This window comes from Schistocerca cancellata, chromosome 1 (assembly GCF_023864275.1).
Source record: "Schistocerca cancellata isolate TAMUIC-IGC-003103 chromosome 1, iqSchCanc2.1, whole genome shotgun sequence".
NCBI lineage: Eukaryota > Metazoa > Arthropoda > Insecta > Orthoptera > Acrididae > Schistocerca > Schistocerca cancellata.
In genome coordinates, this window is record NC_064626.1 from 592,752,801 (window position 1) to 592,772,717 (window position 19,917).

The window sequence follows — 19,917 nt, forward strand, 5'->3', positions numbered from 1 at the left end:
GGTAATACAGGTCTATTGCACTTAGGTATGGTACGGACATTTCATAATTGTTCTTTCCTCACATTATTCCACAATAAACATTAATTTTACACTACTTAATGTGTGATTTTTCCATCCCTGCATCGTGGAAGCTGTTAGTACCAGAGAAAAAAAATCATAGAACATTTTGTGTTGAAAATTTAATTCTGTAGAGGAAGACATTTTTGATAGAAGTTGCAGTTTTTGAGCTATTTAAGAAAAACAAAAACTTACCTACCGCACACACACACACACACACACACACACACACACACACTCACACACTCACTGCAACAGTCAGGATTCTTAGTATGTTGTTGATTCCATTCCCTCCTACCACTGTAGAAACATGTATAGCCACACGAATTTCCTCCCCTACATTTTCTTCATTGACTGGACTAAAAGGCCAGTGCCACAGTGAGATTTATTGAAAAAAAAATCCAAGAAAACATAATTCACCCCTGAAAAATTTGTTTTACAAAAAAGGAAATATCTCAATAAAAGTTAACATATTTTAGATTTTATCACTGGTTTGTTTAGTAAAGGCAAGAGCTTCACAGAATACTGATTCAATTCCAGTGATGTACACTTCTGGAGATAAGCTTATGGAGTGGTTTGCTGTTAAAATTATGAGCAAGTATGTTTCAAGAAAAATTAAATAATATATTAAATGCATATATTAAATGACTGGAGAAATTTGAGTTCATGTGGAGGTGTACCAACATTTCTTCCTTCTTACTGTTCATAAATCCCAAACGAAATGAGAAATGCCAAATGCCAATGATATGCAAAGTACCCTCTGCAACACATCTGGTATGCATAATATAGATATGAACAAGGATGGTGGCGGGGGGGGGGGGGGGGGGGGGTATGGAGTATCATAGTACACTGGATAAAATGACTTCAGAAATCAGCGAATATATTGCTTCAACAGATTCAATCATTTTCTTTTTATATAATTATGTAGCAATATAGGTTGCAATATGTTTCAAACACATTTTAACAAAACAATTAGAGCAGCAAATAGCTTACTATCTAAACTATTAAATATCATTGAACTTAAAATGGGCACCTTATTATTTATTAATATAAATTAGTTGTATATTAATGTACAAGTACCACTTACAATAATCAAGAAAGATAAATATGCTGGGTATGCCTACCAACACGTAAATTGCTGACCCCAGACAAAAACTTCTAATTGCCAGACATCTGGGTCAAATCGTATTATTTTCCTGGGCACACACACATTCTGTAGACACGTTTTTACCCTGAACTCCAAAACGGTTACCAAAAACTACTTTAAGCAACACCAAATTTTACCAATTTGACGGTGGAGGACCCCAACTCTCCTTTTGTTAAGTGATATTCCATTCCCCACCCCACCCCCACCATTGCCCACCCCCACCCCCGTGACCGATTTCTAGAATCACCCCTGGATGTGAAATGTATTTTGCTTTGTGGTAAAAATATTTCTGTCAGTCTGTGAGGTCTTCTGGCTTTAAGTAGTTCATATATCTGATAAGGTTGAGGTCCATGTGATGATGAAGACATGAATTTTGTATTTGAAGTGATAAGATTTGAAATTCCCACGAAGCTGTAATTACTTTGCTTTCTTATAGTCACTTCAGATGAATAACAGAAAATTTCACTGGAGGAGACCGCAGCGTATTCTTTCCCATGCAGTTGTTCGTATCACAGGTTGGCTGCATCAGTCCTGTTCTATGTCTCACAACCTCTTTGGGGTGCAAAATCGTAAAACAATGTTCTTGGGTATCCATTATACAGGGTGCTCAGAAACAGTCTGAAAAGCTTCTGAGGGTGTTGCAGGATAGGCTTTGCTGAGAAAAAGAAATTCAGTACATTGTGCTGTTTCCAAGTTGATTAGCACTGAAGGTAGCCAATCAGGCTCTTGCACTTTCAGATTCAAGCAGCCTGCCAGATACAGTTTGTATCAGTTATTCTCATAATGTAGATGATATCATACGAGACTGCTCAGCCTTAGACTCACATTCAATCCTTACTGCCAACCCATGTCCAATATTTATGTAGCCCTCATGTTCTGTTTTAGGAAAACAAAGAACACATTTGGTGTCACCATCTGTGGTGGACCACTTGAATTTGTGCACACGATGCTAATTAACTCAGAAACAAAGCAATGTATCAAAATTTTTTCCTTAATTATTTCTCAGCACAATCTACCTAGCAACAGCCTTTCATGAGTCTTTAATCATACTTATCTTCATTTTACTACATCATTTCTTCAATGTCGGAATCAGTCAGTCTTCATATTTCCCTACTCAAAAAAATAAATGTATCTGAATCTGGGACCAACCCATCCAAAATATATTTTTTTCTATTAAGAAAAGTATAGCTACCACTCATTTCATCTGTTCTCAGGCCATTTAGGTTCTTTGTTTTCACATCGTTATTCATGAACTCAAAGTGTGTAGTCCATCCCCAAAATCTTAATGAACGTATGCTGCATTTTATTTCATGTTCTTCTTTCCTTAAATTTTGATCCTCTTTCCATTGTTATGACAGTTTGTCAAAATGGGCTGTCTCATTTGAGTGACCAGCAACTAATTACAATACCTACACTTACAGTGCTGCTTTCCAGCCACCTAATCCTTTTGCCCCTAGAAAAAGCTACACTGTTTAGTAAGTACAGTTTGCTCCACATAGCTTAGTTGTCAGGCATTTTACCCCATTATCTATAATTTTGATTCAGGTATAATTAAACACCAGAACCACAACATTTGGCTAGTCAGGTTGTTCTGCCATGTTTATTTATTTATTGTATTTCTGGAGTTCCATACCTAAATCAGAAAGATTGAAACCCTTAGAGAGTCGCTTTGTTGTCTGTCTGTGTGACTGTTAAAAACCTTTTCTCTCAGGAATGGGTAGACATATGAAGTTGAAATTTATATCACTATGAGGACTATGGTTACTTGGCAGCGTAAAATGTTGAAGGTTCTAAGTCAATGCAGTTAAAAGATATGACAATTTAGGTCATATATTTTTATACTTGCAAACGCTCATCAAAACCTATAGGGTACTTTCTATTGACATAGACTCATGAAGTTTGGCAGGTAGTAATGTTTCACAGTACAAGTAAAAGAAAAATTCCAAAAATTGTTAAGTTGTAATTATATTAGACAAAAAAATTTTCTTTTGTCATTTGTTGTGTGACGTCAAATTTGAAATTAAAACAGTTAGTTTTTCTGCACTTAAGATAACTGGGTCACAATGGTAAAAACCAAACATCAGACAGGGAATTGCGTTATTGCTCGTGTGACATACCTGGAATTTATCCATCATCAGGTATCCAGGAGTGGTAATCACTCCTGGATACCTGATGATGGATAAATTCCAGGTATGTCACACAAGCAATAAAGTAATTCCTTGTCTGATGCCTGACTCTTGCCATTACGACCCATTGAGACTGAATGGAGAACTGCTGATTATTATAATAATGGTTGCCTGCCTCCTGCATGACTTTGTCACATTCATATTATTAAAATTGAAACAACCTCGAAAACCTTGGAATCCCAGGGACCGATATCTCACCAGCATCAGGGTCAGTAATGGGCAAGAACGGTCAATATTTTCAATTCCTGGAATGAATAACTGTCTTTATACATAATTAACTTTGTACAGAACCCCCAGTATGTGAGCCCAACTCGCAAATGTCAAATTTTTTTTTTTTTTTTATCAGTGCACCCATAAATTCTTCATATTTTATCATTATGTCCATTGTGACATATGTGTTACAATGGGTAGACAAATACTAATGACAGGACTAGTGAAAAAAGTATTAGTTATATCAGAAAAAGTGTACCTTGATTTGTGAGTAGTGGAGATATAAAGATGGTTTACAAGCAGTTGGATTTAGACTACACGCCATTCCATCAGCGGATGAGATTGGAGAGGTGGGTGAGGTCAAGACGTTTGGAAGCTGCAGTGTCATGTAATAAAGAGAGGAAAAATGAAATGGGTGACAAAAACATGAAAAGAAACAGATAACTGTAAGAAGAAGTCAGTGCTTGCATCATTGTTTGACAGAGAGAACTGATCATACATTGGTGTTTTTTGATGCCTTGGAGAGGGGAGGAGTGGATAAGGAATCATTTACAAATTAGAAAAAGTGAGTGCTTTGAATTTTTCGTAAATACAGTGGGGTATTGAATTGTGTGCAGAGTCTAGGGTAGCTTGTTCCATAAGTGTACAGCAGTAGTGGGAAAGGACTTTGGAAATGTTTTTGTTTTATAGGTGCATATAGCTGGAGTGCTGTATAAGTGAGATCTTGTGTTGTGATTATGATGATATAATAGGTACTTGATCTGTGATGTGAAGTATATAGAGACTTGCATACTGATATGCTGCTGGATTAGGCAGTATCTCGTGGACACACAAGTTGTCTGGTTGTAATTGTTCTGACTGGGCATGCAAGGCACTAATATGTTAACTATTCTTTGTCAACACTACTGTTAGGATGACTGGATTCCACAGCAAAAGATATGATTAAAAAAAAAGGTTGGCCATGTCAGGCCTCCCACTTGGCGGTGAGTTTCTTTGTGGTGAAGAAGCTTACAGGAACTAAAAAATGTGATATTACATGCTAGATATATCATGGTCCTAGACTTGGTTGAGGGTTAAGACTTAGCATCTCACTAACAGCGTACTCTGTGGTGATGAAGCTCGTGCTCACTTGAGCATAAAGGGAGAGAAACTTCCCAGGAACCTTTGTGACATAGATTTTCCACCGATTTCCAAAATAATGTCTTGCAAATGCTGTGAAACTAACTGAAAAAAGTTAATAATTCATTTATGAAGTTTATTGTTAACTTTTGCGAAGCATTTTAAGAGAGTCATATCCCTCTATGTAATAATAGTAACAAAAACAACCTCCAGTATGCAATGTTTATTTTTACTGTGGCAGATTTTAACTAGATATCATGAGGACCCTGTGTCAGAAATAAAACAATGATTGTTGCTTTAGTATAGATTTCTTTATTTGTCATGAGTTTATTTTTTTCCAGACCACTGTTTCATGGCTCTCAAGCAAGAAAGGTTTCTTATGGCCAAAATATCTGGAACATTGTAAAGGGAAACAAGCTCCACAGAAGCTGTTTCGTGACCCTTTTCCATATATGAAAAATGGCTTCAAAGTTGGCATGAAACTTGAGGGAATTGATCCTGAACATCCATCATATTTTTGTGTGCTCACTGTTTCTGATGTACAAGGTTAGAATTGAATATCTAATGATATACGACAAATATGTAACATCTGTGTAGCTATAAATTAATTACTATTATTAACACCTGAAACACAACTAAAGAAATCAGTTAAATAAAAAAATAACAAGACACAGATGCTGTTACCAAATATCAGACATTTGTGGCATTCAAGTGATTATTGGATATTGAATAGTGAATTCCTGCCTTAAAATGATTACTTTTTTATATGAACATTATAATTAATTCTCACATTTCCTGCTTTATATACTTAGCTTTTCCTATGCTTATTGCCTGCATTAGTAACATTTATGTTAACCAATAAATCCATCTCATTCAGTAATAGAATATTGACTTCTGATTATATGATAGTATTATTGTTGACTTTTAAATAAGAAACAAAATCATAGTAATGAAAATCTCTAAGTAAACCTAAATAAAAGAGCCAGTCATGTAAAATGTAGGTGTCCTAAAGCAAAATTGTTATAAGTAACATTTCAAGCTTTGGTAACACTACAATTGCAGGCGCTATTTGAAGTAATGCAGAAAAGTGAGATACTAAGTTATGAATACATACTCAGGAGATAAACAGAAATGAATGAAAGTGAGCTGAACCAAATCCTGTATTTTCACTTACTAAAATTTTATTTGTAAAGTAATAACACTGTCTCTTTCCAAACAGGCTATCGTATCAGACTGCACTTTGATGGCTACCCTGACAACTATGACTTTTGGGTAAATGCGGATTCAGTTGATATTTTCCCAGCGGGTTGGTGTGAGAAAAACAATCATAAGCTACATCCACCAAAAGGCTATTCGCCTGCCAGTTTCAACTGGAATGCCTATCTCAAGCAGTGTCATGCTCAGGCTGCTCCGAGGAATCTCTTTGCCAATAAGCCTGGAAATGTAAGTTAGTACACAAAATTTATTCCATTTTTTGAATACTCCAATTTTGTTCAGATTATTTGTTTTCCATTTTAGTGAAATGGTTAACACTCAGATTTTGTACAATTTTTGAAACCTGTCATGCCAAATACAAGTATTGTTATAAGCTTATTTCATTATTCAATAATTGTGGGACTGTATCCAAGACTGTACCCATACATGCATCTCTTTGGCTGAAGCAAATAGATAGCCACAAAAGTCTTTCTTCAGGACTTCAAAAATATGGAAATTGCATGGGGAGAGATTGGTACTGTAGAGAGGTTGTGTAAAGGCATCCCAGCGAAATTGCTGCTTCTTAGTGAAAACACCCTTGACATCATGTGGTCAGACATTACCTTGCAACAGAATGTTGCTGGTCTATCAACATTTCTGAGTGTTTGGATTCAATGATGTGCTTCAAATGATACACAGTGGTATGTGGTCACTGCAGAAATCGAAACGCGCAGTCAAGTCCAAAAGCCCAGGGATGTTGACGGACAACATCATTCTGTTGCAGGATAATGCTCGTCTGTACATTTACAAGGTTGGTTCAATTACACTGCAGAGGTTTCAGTGGGAAGCCCTTAAGCCCCCCCCCCCCCCCCCCACACACACACACACAAGAGCAGCAGATCACAGCATCTGTCTAATGGATGACCGATTGTACGTGTGTGGACAGATCACAGCAATTGGTTGTTGATCACAATGGAAATCCCAGACAATCTGGTGGATCACATCAATTCATACACACACAGACAGCTGACTGCTGGTTAGCAACGATATGACTGTGACTCCTTCATCAAGTTATTAAGTATGGTTGTGCATTTTTGTTTTGTTTCCCCTTGCCCATGTTGAGTAAGAATTTTACATTGGAATTAATAGGTATTCAGGGATCACAAACTACTCTGAGAAGTGAAGTCGAGGCCAAAGTTGCCATTTATATTAAGAAGTAATACAAAATACAGCCTCCGGTTTTGTAGTGCTGTAGAAGCAGAATTGGTTGGAGGTTTATAATTATAGTCTTGATATACTAGGCCTTATCTGCTGATTTTGAGTTATTTATGAAACAGTTACTCTTATTATTAAAGTTTTTAACTTCTTAACATAATAGCACACAACTACCATAATATTAAGTGTGCATCTTAATTTAAAGCTCAGGCCAAATCTGTTATGCAGCTACACTCAAACCCCTTGTCATTTCATGTAATCAAACTCTCCTTCCTAGAACGAGGTATGATAAACAGCAGTTGTTCTGTTGACATTTCTATACATGCATTGAGCTTGCAAAACAAAATGTGTTGTGCAACTACTTAAACTATAATAACAATGAATAAAAAAGAAATTGAGGACTGCTAAATGAAAAATAAATTGTATTAGCACACTTGACAGAAGAACAATCTTCTTGGAATCAGTGAAAATAATTATATATGCTGTTAAGTAACCTACAGTTTCCAAGAAAAGCATCGTAAAGCAAGTTTAATAAATTGCAATACACATTTTTCAATTTGTTTTTTTGCAAGTGTTCATGGAGATACAGAAATCAACTGCAACTGCTTCTAAAAATAGCAGATCCTTTTCCATAGCAAAAGTTCTCGATGCAGTGGCATTTTTTATACTGTTTGAAATTGCTTGCTAAATCACTTGTGTCGAGATGAGCAAGCGACTGATTGCAGTAATATCACATGCGACAGATCACTGTGATGTGCCACTCATGTGTGGGGCCCGTTATACATCCTCCATTCATTTCTGATCCCTCCTCATGTGATTTCCACATTTTTGAACCCTGAAGAAAAACATTTGTGGCCATCAATGCGCTTCAAAGAGGTGCATGGCTGGGTACTACCATGATTCCTTAGGCAATTGCAAACATTTCTTCATGAAGGCATTGACCATTTTGTCTTACAGTGGGATAAATGTGTTAACAGTTACAGTGATTACTTTTGAAATAGTTAACAGTTTACTTAATTTTTTACATCTGTGTTGTTTTAATTTGACTGTCCCTTATTCTTCTTATTTGTAAGAAGAACGAAGGATAAAGATCCATTTCAATTTTGTAAATATCTATCAGCCTCACAGTGCCTTTAAGGTGGAAGAAAGTCCGTGCTTTTGGTCAATGATTTATTTAACAAAGTTTTTTCATGGTAATAGGTAAGGTTAATAATACGAGTTTCAGTAACCTAATGACTATGACTGTTCTAAGGTTTAACAAAGAGAAAGTATGGCAATTAGTACAGAAAAAAGTTCCTTGGTGAAGAATGATTATATTCACTGTATTATTTAACATGAAATATTTGTACCCTCATGAATCATTTGGTATGGTTTACTAGCCCAGCTTGTGTATCCACAAGCCAAATTGATTGTCTGCCTAACTCTACCAAAAGCATTAATGTACTTTTCAGGCAACATACTACTCTTCTTCTGGCATATTAATAATTGGATGTTAATTTGCTTTTGACACAAACATTTAAAATTTGATAACACTCATTACATAGAATGCTACCTGGTAATGAAACACTGAGACAAGAGTTCTCACAATAGGCTGACAAATCCACATGTGCAGATAAAAATAGCCCACCTTACATTTTTATTTTAAAAAAAAGTATTCATCAGGAGAAAGGAATAAAGAAGGTAGGAAGAACTAAAAAATGTTCATAAAGGATAGTAAAATTTAATCATTTAAACTGTATATTGAGAGGGAGAAAATTGTCCAGTGAGAAAATTACAATAATTGTGTCCTAATAGTGATATTGTGTCTTATCCTGTTTACCAAGTATCTTTTCTCATTCTGCCTCTGTAGTTACCCTTCTCTGATATTTTTTTGCTATTTTCAAGGCTATTTCGGTATTAATTTTCTTTTTCACTTTTCTATTTGGAAGCACACATTTTCATCACTATTTTTGTGCTTATCTGCCTCTTACCCTCTCCTGTTGAGTTTTGTGTGTTTTCCCTCTGTATATCTTCACAAGTGTGGCCCAGTGATTGTCTTAGTAGCTCAGGTTGATGCTAAATAAGTTCTAGAGCATTTGTTTTCTAACAGTTGACATGCCCTTCACTTTTGGCAATGATTTTTGTGTGTGAAAAATGGCATGTTGCACCACTGTTCTGATTACTATAGATCCTCTGATAAAAGGCTTGATATATTGCTTCAAAGGCCAGAGACAAGCAAGTATATACCACCTCTTGGTACTCAGATCAGCCTTTTGCTTTGTAGGTGGTTTAATGTATAGCATATTCTCATTATAGTCCTCCACTTTCCAGTGCATAGCTGATACTGTCTGCCCAAAAAGTTCTGATACTGATTTCATTGCTGCTTTATAAATGACACCAGAATAGTGACTATGGTGGTAGCTTGAACTAACAACTATAAACAGAATTTCATTCATCCAGTCAGTTGTGAGCTGGTGAAATTAGGGAGTGGACGTGCAGTAGTAATATGATAACATTGTTGTGTCATAAATCACAGTGGAGCAACATCTCTAAATCAAATGTTCTAGCAATTCTTCAGAATATTTTGAAGAAGAAAAGTGCATGCAAAATTTGTTCGCACATCTTGATTCCCAAACAAAAAGAACAGTGTATGGACGCATGTTGCAGTTTTATTTAAATGAAAAATGCAGACAATTCTTTTTTGGAGCAAGTCATCATGTGTTACAAGACTTGTTATCTGTACGAACCTACCACAAAAATGACAAAGGGCAGAATGGTCCTCAGATGGTTCACTAAGACTGGAGAAAACATGAATACGACATCCAAGTTGTACAACATACCAAAGAAGGACTATTCTGACAGTTTCACATGGTTGTACAGATGTTCTGTACTCAAGTGGGGAGAGGCTTTGTAGAACACCTGAACTTTCCTCTATTTTTAGTAATACAGTCTCTAAACCTTTTGGACTGATGGGTAATACAGAACTATTCAGTTCTCTGGAAACGGACTAGTAAAACATTTTCTTAGCTGTTTCCTGAATTCAAACTACAATTTTCAATGCTAATGGTTATGTGGGCAGTTCAGTAAATACTCACAGAAACAAGTTATCTGTTATTGAACATAGTCCCCTTTTAGAGATTTACACTTTTCCAAGTGTCTTGCAAAAAGTATTAATTGTGACTCTCTAAAATATACCCCTGTCTCAATTATGAGCATATTACAAATGTCTGCTTGTGTCTGTGTATGTGCGGATGGATATGTGTGTGTGTGTGTGTGTGTGCAAGTGTGTACCTGTCCTTTTTTCCCCCTAAGGTAAGTCTTTCCGCTCCCGGGATTGGAATGACTCCTTACCCTCTCCGTTAAAACCCACATCCTTTCATCTTTCCCTCTCCTTCCCTCTTTCCTGATGAGGCAACCGTTGGTTGCGAAAGCTTGAATTTTGTGTGTATGTTTGTGTTTGTTTGTGTGTCTATCGACCTGCCAGCGCTTTTGTTTGGTAAGTCTCATCATCTTTCTTTTTAGATATATATATAAAAATAGAGGGAAACATTCCACGTGGGAAAAATATATGTAAAAACAAAGATGATGTGACTTATCAAACGAAAGTGCTGGCAGGTCGATAGACACACAAGCACACACACACAAAATTTCAAGCTTTCGCAACCAATGGTTGCTTCGTCAGGAAAGAGGGAAGGAGAGGGAAAGACAAAAGGATGTGGGTTTTAAGGGAGAGGGTAAGGAGTCATTCCAATCCCAGGAGTGGAAAGACTTACCTTAGAGGGAAAAAAGGACAGGTATACACTCGCACACAAACATATATCCATCCGCATGTACACAGACACAAGCAGACATTTGTAAAGGCAAAGATTATATATATATATAATCTTTCAGAACAAGAAGAAATTTAGGGAGTTGGGTTGTATGAATACTGGGAATATTGCAGCAGATCATAGCTCAGTTCTTGCAGTTTTGCAGTGATGACTCCAGATAATTTGCTGCCATGCTGTTGTTGTGAAATAGCACTTTCTTCTTAGCCAGAAGGGGTCATGTTTCCTTTAGTTTTTTATTGAAGTGGTCCATTACCTGTCACATCCCAAAACATTGTTGCCATAACTTTTCTTTGGAGCAGATCCACTTACGTAATCCATTGTTTTGATGGTTGGTCTATGGAGCATAATGATAGTCATGGTATCATCAGTGGTGCCAGCGCTTTGCAAAATGTTCACTAGAGCTTGCTCAGTTTGCTCCAAATATAGCTTCAGAGCTGAAATCCACACCCTTTTGTTCTCCATAACCAGCAGTCGTGGACACATCCGTTTGACAATTTCTTCATGGTCAACTTATCATGTGAAATATTAATTGTTATTCTCATCAGCACACCCATGGCCCCTACAACTTAAAGTACTTGTAAAAACTTTTGTCCAAAAGTCCTACATTTAAAATCGGAGTAAAAGATTGGAGAGTATTTTAAGGTGGTGGTGTGCATGTTGCTGTAGTTCCTGGAGGGCAAGAGTTTCAGTGTGAGAGATTGGATGCAGGGAGTTAGCATTGCAGAGCAGGAGAATTTTATGGATGGTAAGGAGATTTGGGCCAGATTTGCCTGGTTTTGCAGAACTAGGTTTGTGAGACCTTTAGGAGGAGTTCTTTTAGCTGAAAGCTTAAATGTATAGCAGTCTCTTTGTTGTGCTTGTCAGCAGCTTGACATCTCCTCTAATGGCAAGTAACAATCTGTCCCTTCCATAATACCTTTAGGAGGAGTTCTTTTAGCTGAAAGCTTAAATGTATAGCAGTCTCTTTGTTGTGCTTGTCAGCAGCTTGACATCTCCTCTAATGGCAAGTAACAATCTGTCCCTTCCATAATATTGTCATTCCAGCATGTAGATAGTCAAACAAAAAGCTCAGTTATGCCTCAGAAATCTCTCTTATTATGTTAACCTTCAACCAAGATTGCTTGCATAGTTTGCGTACTTTCACTCGATTCTTATTCTGTAGCATAATAGTCAGGTGCATTGCAGCTAAGGTGTAAAAAGTGTTCATTCTACAGAAGGGTGCAATAAGAATATTGTGTAAAGTTGATAACTGAAAATCTTGCAGGAATGTCATTGTATTTACTCGCAAAAGATTCATATACTCCCTAAAGATATTTGTGGGTAATAAGAGGAATGAACTTAGTATGGACTCAGGAATTCAGAACCACAATAGTAATATCTCTAGTCTCTACGTACTTATCACCATCAATGTTGGGATGCAATAGTTGTTACGTGCTTACTTATTTCTGTAACGGATTGGTACACAGCTTTAAAAATTTCTGTGATGGGTTGGATGTTACATAGCCTTAAAATTCTTCCTGAACACTGTATCTCTTCTTCTTCCATACATTTAGCCAAGAATCCTACAATTTATCAGAATACTTCGAATCAAGAGTGTAAATTTCACATAACTCTGAAATTTATATTAGATAGATCCTAATTTTACCTTTGTATAGACAGTTATTATGGTTTGTGTAAAGTTACATAAATTGCCTTCTTCAGCAAAGAAAACACACACACACACACACACACACACACACACACACACACATTCAGACAAGCAAACAATGTCACACGCACATGACCGCTGTCTCAGTATCTCTGGCAGCACCGGCCGGAATGCAGCTGTTGCATTGAATGAAAGCAGTATGAGGAAGAGGGAGGGATGGGATAGCAGGATATAGGTGGGCGGGAGAGAAGACTGCTGTCTGGCGAGGCGTGCAGGCAACATGACAAGGCTGCCAGGTGCGGACGGTGGTGGGATGTGAATTGGGTGGATGTTGTAGGAGGTTTATAGTATAAACATACTACGACATGCATGTTCTTGAAATTTTTATTTAGCATGTGACCCAAATTATGGTATTCATGGATGTGATTGTTTCAAGTGTAGTGCATAAGGTGCCTTATGGATTCACATTATGTTGCAAATGTTCTGTAAATATATTGCACCATTTTTTGTGCTTACTCAGTCTTTGCTTGACAGATCTGAAGATGGCAGCATAGTTTGCCAAAACTGGTAATCTGAATAAATGCTCTTCTAAAGCAATTATAGCATTATGAAGTTTGTTACTTCTATTTTCATATCAATCCAGACCATCCCTAGAGTGGAATTATGTCAATAGTCTGTGCTGCACACTTGCTTCTTTCTGTGGTCCTTTTCAGCAGTATTTGTATTTTGGGGAGGGGGTGAGTTAATTACACAAATAATATAATAATAATAATTGGGACAATCTCGAGAGATGTTGTAACAGTCCTGATCTGCCAAAAGTAATGAAAAAAAGATCTATTGATTGTGTGTTAGTTCCTAAATGTCCATGTTGGTGATGCGAACACCTAATACAGTAACAGTTTTTGTTCAAATTGTTTTTACAGGCTGTGTGTCCTAGTGGCTTCCGTATAGGTATGAAGTTGGAGGCAGTGGATCGCAAGAACAAAAACTTGGTATGTGTGGCTACAGTGGCAGACATTGTTGATAACAGGATACTAGTACATTTTGATGGTTTGGATGAAGCGTTTGATTATTGGGCAGATCCCTCATCTCCATACATACATCCTGTTGGCTGGTGTGAAGAGCACAATCGTCAGCTTACACCACCGAAAAGTAAGTTCTAAGTAGAGATTTAGATCAATTATAACAACAATATTTTTTTTTTTATTTTGGATAGAGAAAAATTAAGTCGGATTTTATACATTTCTGAAAACCACTGAACAGGATTATGAAAAGCCTTCGTTACTTTTACAAAACAAGTAATGTGACTAATGCTTCAACAGTAAGTCAGAATTATCTCCATTTAAAACAGTGATAGTGCAAATTTTGTTTTTGGTATGTGAGATTGTTAAAAATGTCAAAAAACTAATATGAAATTATTCTAAGGTCCCATTAAAATTCGATATCAGAGATTTTTAACAATAATGGACATTCCTATATAGAGCAATACGTAAAATAGGGAAAAGGCAACCACTCATTTATAGGGGATTTTTGATGTGTGGAGCACAGAAACACATGAGAAAAACAACATTCATACTATATTTTGAGCAATAGCTCTTTTTCTATGGCAAGGACACATATTCACACACACAACTACAAAGACACCCAAACACACACTCCCATGCACACAACAACACAGATTACACGGGCCAGTGATGGAAAAACTTTTCTGCTGAAAATACATTACTCTTATGTTTTTTAGGGTGGGGAATCCAAATATGATACTTAAAAACTGTCACCTATCATTTCTTCACATTTTACAGTTAAATTTATTAAATTAAGCGATTTTTTAAAGACATTAACAGCTTTTATATAGTTAAAATAATTTAAAAAGGAGGTGTAATGAATGTAGATGACATTGGTAGCACTGCTGAAAAACGTTTGCTGGCAAAAAAAAGGTCAATTCTATTTTTGTGTTAACAGATGCTGTTTTGTTTACTGTCAACCTAACTTCACTTTCCCCGTTTCCTGTACATGTGCTCAGTACAATGTGTAATTGTGGTTGTAAAAACTCTGCTGACAGTTTGTGTTATATTTGTGGTGAATTTGTGATTAAAAAACACAAAAGAAACATTACAGACTTTGTGAAAAAGGTTTATCTATCATACTTTGGATCTAAACTTGGTGATCAAGATAAATCTTGGGCACCACGTAAGGTATGTTATGTGTGTGCTGAAGATTGAGAAAATGGTCCAAAAAGGAGAAAAAAAAAGCCTTTAGATTTGCTGCTCCTATGATGTGGAGGGAGCCAAGAACTAATATACAATCTGATTTAAATGAACCAGATGATGATGAATTCTATTATAATACAGAAAGTCTAGAGCCCAAATTGTTTACTCAGACCGAGCTTAACGATTTGGTAAGGGATCTGGGCTTAACGAAAGAAAAAGCTGAATTGCTTGGCTCTAGATTAAAAGAAAAGAACTTATTGGCAGTCGGAACCAGCATATACATAAATAGAAAGAGAGAGCAGCAATTTTCCAAGTTTTTTTTTAACAAGAAGGTGATTTAGTGTACTGCTAAGACATTCCTGGTCTGAGGAATGAGTTTGGTATTGTATACAAAAAGGAGGACTGGAGGCTGTTTATTGATTCATCCAAAACTAGTTTAAAGGCTGTTTTATTACATAATGGTTATGTATGCATCTATACCTGTTGGACGTCCTGTACATATGAAAGAAAGCTATGAAAACTTAGAAATAGTGCTAAATAAAATAGGCTATTCTGCTCATAGTTGGATGATATGTTGCGATCTAAAAGTAACATGCATGCTCCTTGGTCAGCAAGGTGGTTTTACCAAATTTCCATGTTTCTTGTGTGAATGGGACAGTAGCGCTAGGGATCAACACTGGTGCAGAAAGAACTGGCCTGCGAGGGAGTCTTTAAAACCTGGTGAGAAGAACATTCTATGCTAAAATCTTGTAGATTTAAAACATGTACTCCTACCACCTCTACATATAAAGTTAGGCCTAGTGAAACAGTTTGTAAAGGCTTTGCCTAAAGATGGACCGTGTTTTAAGTATCTCTGCCAGAAGTTTCCACACCTTTCAGAAGCTAAACTAAAAGAAGACGCCTTTGTCAGACCTGACATTAGAAAATTGATGTTTGATGGGGAACTTTGAATCCACAATGACCTTAAATGAGAAAGAAGCATGGGTATCATTCAAGCAAGTCATTACAAAGTTCTTAGGATATGAAAAAGACCCAGAATATGTTTCTGTTATAGCTACAATGTTAAATAAGTTTAAAACTTTAGGATGTTTAATGTGCCTAAAAGTTAACTTTTTGAACAGTCACCTTGATTACTTCCTGGACAGCATGGGAGATGTTAGTGAGAAGCAAGGAGAGCGTTTTCACCAGGACATTAAAGTGATGGAAAAACGCTACCAAGGCTGCTGGAACACCAACGTGATGGGGGACTGCTGTTGGTCACTTCACCAAGAAGTTCAGCAAGCGACTCATCATAGAAAAAGCTACACAAAAAGCTTCAAAGAAAAAAGAGAAAGAAAATATAAATCAATTCCAGCTGACAATTAAAACCTCTATTAACACTTATCATTGTTTTAAATAGCTTACTTAAATACAAACCACACTTATGTTGTAATAAAGCATTTCATTAATTTCCCTGTTTACTGTATAGCATAGGATTTTTATACTATATAATAAAAAGCATATTGCTTGAAAACTATGGGTGATACAAAAAAAACTAAGGCTAGATTTGGATTCAGCTCATAAAAATCTATAAAGATCAGCTATCAGAGTAAAAAAAGTTTATCAAAAAAAATTTTTCATTGGCCTGTGTTATTGATACTTGATTATTGAAAGCAGTTGCCTGAACAGATGGACATGGGGAAGGAATAGATAAGAATGTTAGGAGGGGGTAATGGGGAAGAAGCAGGTCTTTGGACAGATGACTGTGTGGGCACACGAGAAGAAGAGGAGAGTACAGAGAGGAGAGCAAAAAGAGATGCAACAAGAGAGAGGGGGGCAGGAAGAGAGAAAGGTGAAGATGAAAAGACAGAAAGGGAGGGGAGAAGGCTTGAAAAAGAGAGGTGGAGGTGAGGGGAGAGAGAGAGAGAGAGAGAGAGAGAGAGAGAGAGAGAGAGAGAGAGAGAGACCATATGGGGTAGGGAAATGAGGAAGACTGAGGTCGACAGAAGAGAGAAGGGAAAAGGTAAGGTGAGGCAATGAGAGCAGAGATTTAGGCTAGGGGGGTTGCGAGAGTGCAGGATATGATTGACAGACAGTTCCCATCTGTGTAGCTCAGAGAAAGGAGAATTCAAAGATTCTGCATAGTGAAGCAACTGTCAAAAGTCATTTATGTTGTGGTTTGCAGCATATTGGGCAACTAAATGGTGAAGTTTGTGATTTGTCACAGTTTGGCAGTGGCAGTTCCTGCAAGTAAACAGTTGTTTACTTGTCATGCCCACATAGAATTCTGTACAGTAATTGTTGCTTGACTATTATGTAACATGGCCCTGGCTGTTATTGGGTGGGCACTGAAAATGCTATAGTCTCTTTTCTCTGTGAGGTTTTGGACGGATTAAATAAAGGTTGCGAACGTTAGGTATTTTCTTTGATTTAACGAAGGCTTTTGACTGTGTTGACCACAAAATATTACTGCAGAAGTTGGACCATTATGGAGTAAGGGGAGTAGCTTACAGTTGGTTCGCCTCTTACTTTAAGAACAGAAAGCAGAAGGTAATTCTTCGCAATATTGAGAGTGATAGTGATGTTCAGTCCCAATGGGGCACTGTTAAATGGGGCGTTCCCCAAGGGTCGGTGCTGGGGCCACTGCTGTTTCTTATTTATATAAATGATATGCCTTCTAGTATTACAGGTGATTCAAAAATACTTCTGTTTGCTGATGACACCAGCTTGGTAGTGAAGGATCTTGTGTGTAATATTGAAACATTATCAAATAATGTAGTTCATGAAATAAGTTCATGGCTTGTGGAAAATAATTTGATGCTAAATCACAGTAAGACTCAGTTTTTACAGTTTCTAACTCACAATTCAACAAGAAATGATATTTTAATCAGACAGAATGGACATTTTATAATCGAGACAGAACAGTTCAAGTTCCTAGGCGTTCGGATAGATAGTAAGCTGTTGTGGAAAGTCCATGTTCAGGATCTTGTTCAGAAACTAAATGCCGCTTTATTTACCATTAGAACAGTATCTGAAATAAGTGACATTTCAACACGAAAAGTAGTCTACTTTGCATATTTTCATACACTTATGTCATTTGGTATTATTTTTTGGGGTTATTCTTCTGATTCAAAAAGGGTATTTTTGGCTCAAAAACGGGCTGTTCGAGCTATGTGTGGTGTAAGTTCGAGAACCTCTTGTCGACCCCTATGCAATAATCTGGGAATTCTGACATTGCCCTCACAGTATATATTTTCTTTAATGTTGTTTGTTGTTAAAATATTAGCTTGTTCCCAAGAGTTAGCAGCTTTCACTCGGCAGAAATCAAATCTGCATGTGGAATGCACTTCCTTGACTCTTGGAGGAGTGCAGTATTATGCTGCATCCATTTTCAATACGCTACCACAAGAACTCAAGCACCCCAAACACTTTTAAGTCTAAACTGAAGAGTTTCCTCATGGCCCACTCCTTCTATTCTGTCGAGGAGCTCCTGGAAGAGCTAAAAAATTAAGCAAATTCCAGTGTTACATTCTTGATTTTCTGTATTTAAACTTAAGACTTGTCGCCTGAATATGTTTCTTATATTTCATTTGATCTGTTTCTACAATCGTGTTATAATTTCATGTATTGACTCGTTCCATGACCATGGAGACTTCTCCTTAATGTGGTCCCACAGAACAATAAATAAATAAATAAAATAAATATGCCTATGACTGGACTACAGTATGAGGTGCTTGTAGGGTGTTTGGAACAGGTCCTGCAACTGGGCTAACCATAAGGGAATGACCTATTGAGTGCAGGATTGGGAATATGATTAGAATAGGGATTACGATGAGAGTTAATGGAAGCCCTGGTGGAGAATGTGGTTGAGCTTTCTGAGGCCAAGGTAATACTAGGTGATCAGTAGAGTGCTGTTCAGTGGCTTATTGATCTCAGAACAGCAGATGGCATGACAGATTTGTTTATGGATGAGCTGGATAGGATATGTCTGACAGGAAAGGCTCTGTTAAGGTTATTGGTATTTTTGACAATTCCTGCTTTCTACTGCAGTTTCACTGTCCACAGGTGGTGAGGACATACGGAAAAGACTTTTTGACATGGGACAGGAACAGCTGTCAAAGTGGAGGCACTGTTGGAGGTGGGTACACTTCATATGAACAGATGTATTTATGGAGCCATCTGGGTGGTGGAGATTGATGTGTTGGGAAGGACCAGGTGAAGCGGGTTTGGGAATATGTGTTATGGTTACGGAGAAAAGCAAAGATTGTCCTTGCCACAGTCCATATCATGAAAATATCATCAGCGAATCTGAAACAGACAAGAGGTTTTAGGTGTTGACTGGATAGGAAGAATTCCTCAAGACAAACCAAAATAAGCTGGCATAGGATGGAATCATGCAAGTATCTATGGCAGTACCATGAATTTGTTTGTAGATTTGGCCTTGGAAAATGACATTATTGTGAGTCAGGATGTGATTAGCTAACAGGATTAGGAAAGAGGTGATGGTGTTGGTATCAAGAGGACATTGGAAAAGATAGTGTTTCATTGTTACAAGACCATGGGCATGGCGGATGCTGAAGGACATCACATCCACAGTGACCTAAAAGGAGCCTAGTGGCAACAGGACAGGAAGTATGGAGAGGTGGTGAAGTAAGTGAACAGCATCTCGAATGTAGGATGGGAAGTTACGGACAGTAGTTTGGAGGTGTTAGTCAACAAAGGCAGAAGTTTGTTCTGTAGTAGCAGTTCCAGCTTCCCTTCATATGTGAATCTTCACCCCTTCTACCCAGTTCATCCCTTGGTAATCTTTCAGCATCTCCTCACTTCTAACCTAGCCCTGCCTTCCTTTCTTAAATCTCTCCCCATTTAATCCCTCCCCTGCACTCCTACCTTTTATGTATTCCACAAACCCAACCCTATGGGTCTCCCCCTACAGGTTGCATTATAATTGGGAACAATGCTACTACATAGCAAATCTCTGCCTTTGTTGCCCATCCTACATTCAAGACACTGATCCCTTCCTTCACCGCCTCTCCATAGTTCTTGTCCTATTACCACTAGGCTTCTTTTTGGTCACTGTGGATGTGATGTTCTTGTACACCAACATCCCCCATGTCCATGGACCACTCCCTTTTCCAGCACT

General features: G+C 37.3%; 1 protein-coding gene across 1 annotated transcript in view; it reads left to right on the forward strand.

Moving 5' to 3' along the window:
- The window catches only part of LOC126182031 (lethal(3)malignant brain tumor-like protein 3), a 79,897-nt gene that overhangs the window by 38,649 nt on the left and 21,331 nt on the right, over positions 1 to 19,917 (forward strand). Inside the window, exons 8-10 of the mRNA XM_049924818.1 lie at positions 5,061 to 5,265; positions 5,939 to 6,162; positions 13,509 to 13,737. Of these exons, the coding sequence (XP_049780775.1) occupies positions 5,061 to 5,265; positions 5,939 to 6,162; positions 13,509 to 13,737 (658 nt within the window). The remainder of the gene's footprint in view (positions 1 to 5,060; positions 5,266 to 5,938; positions 6,163 to 13,508; positions 13,738 to 19,917) is intronic.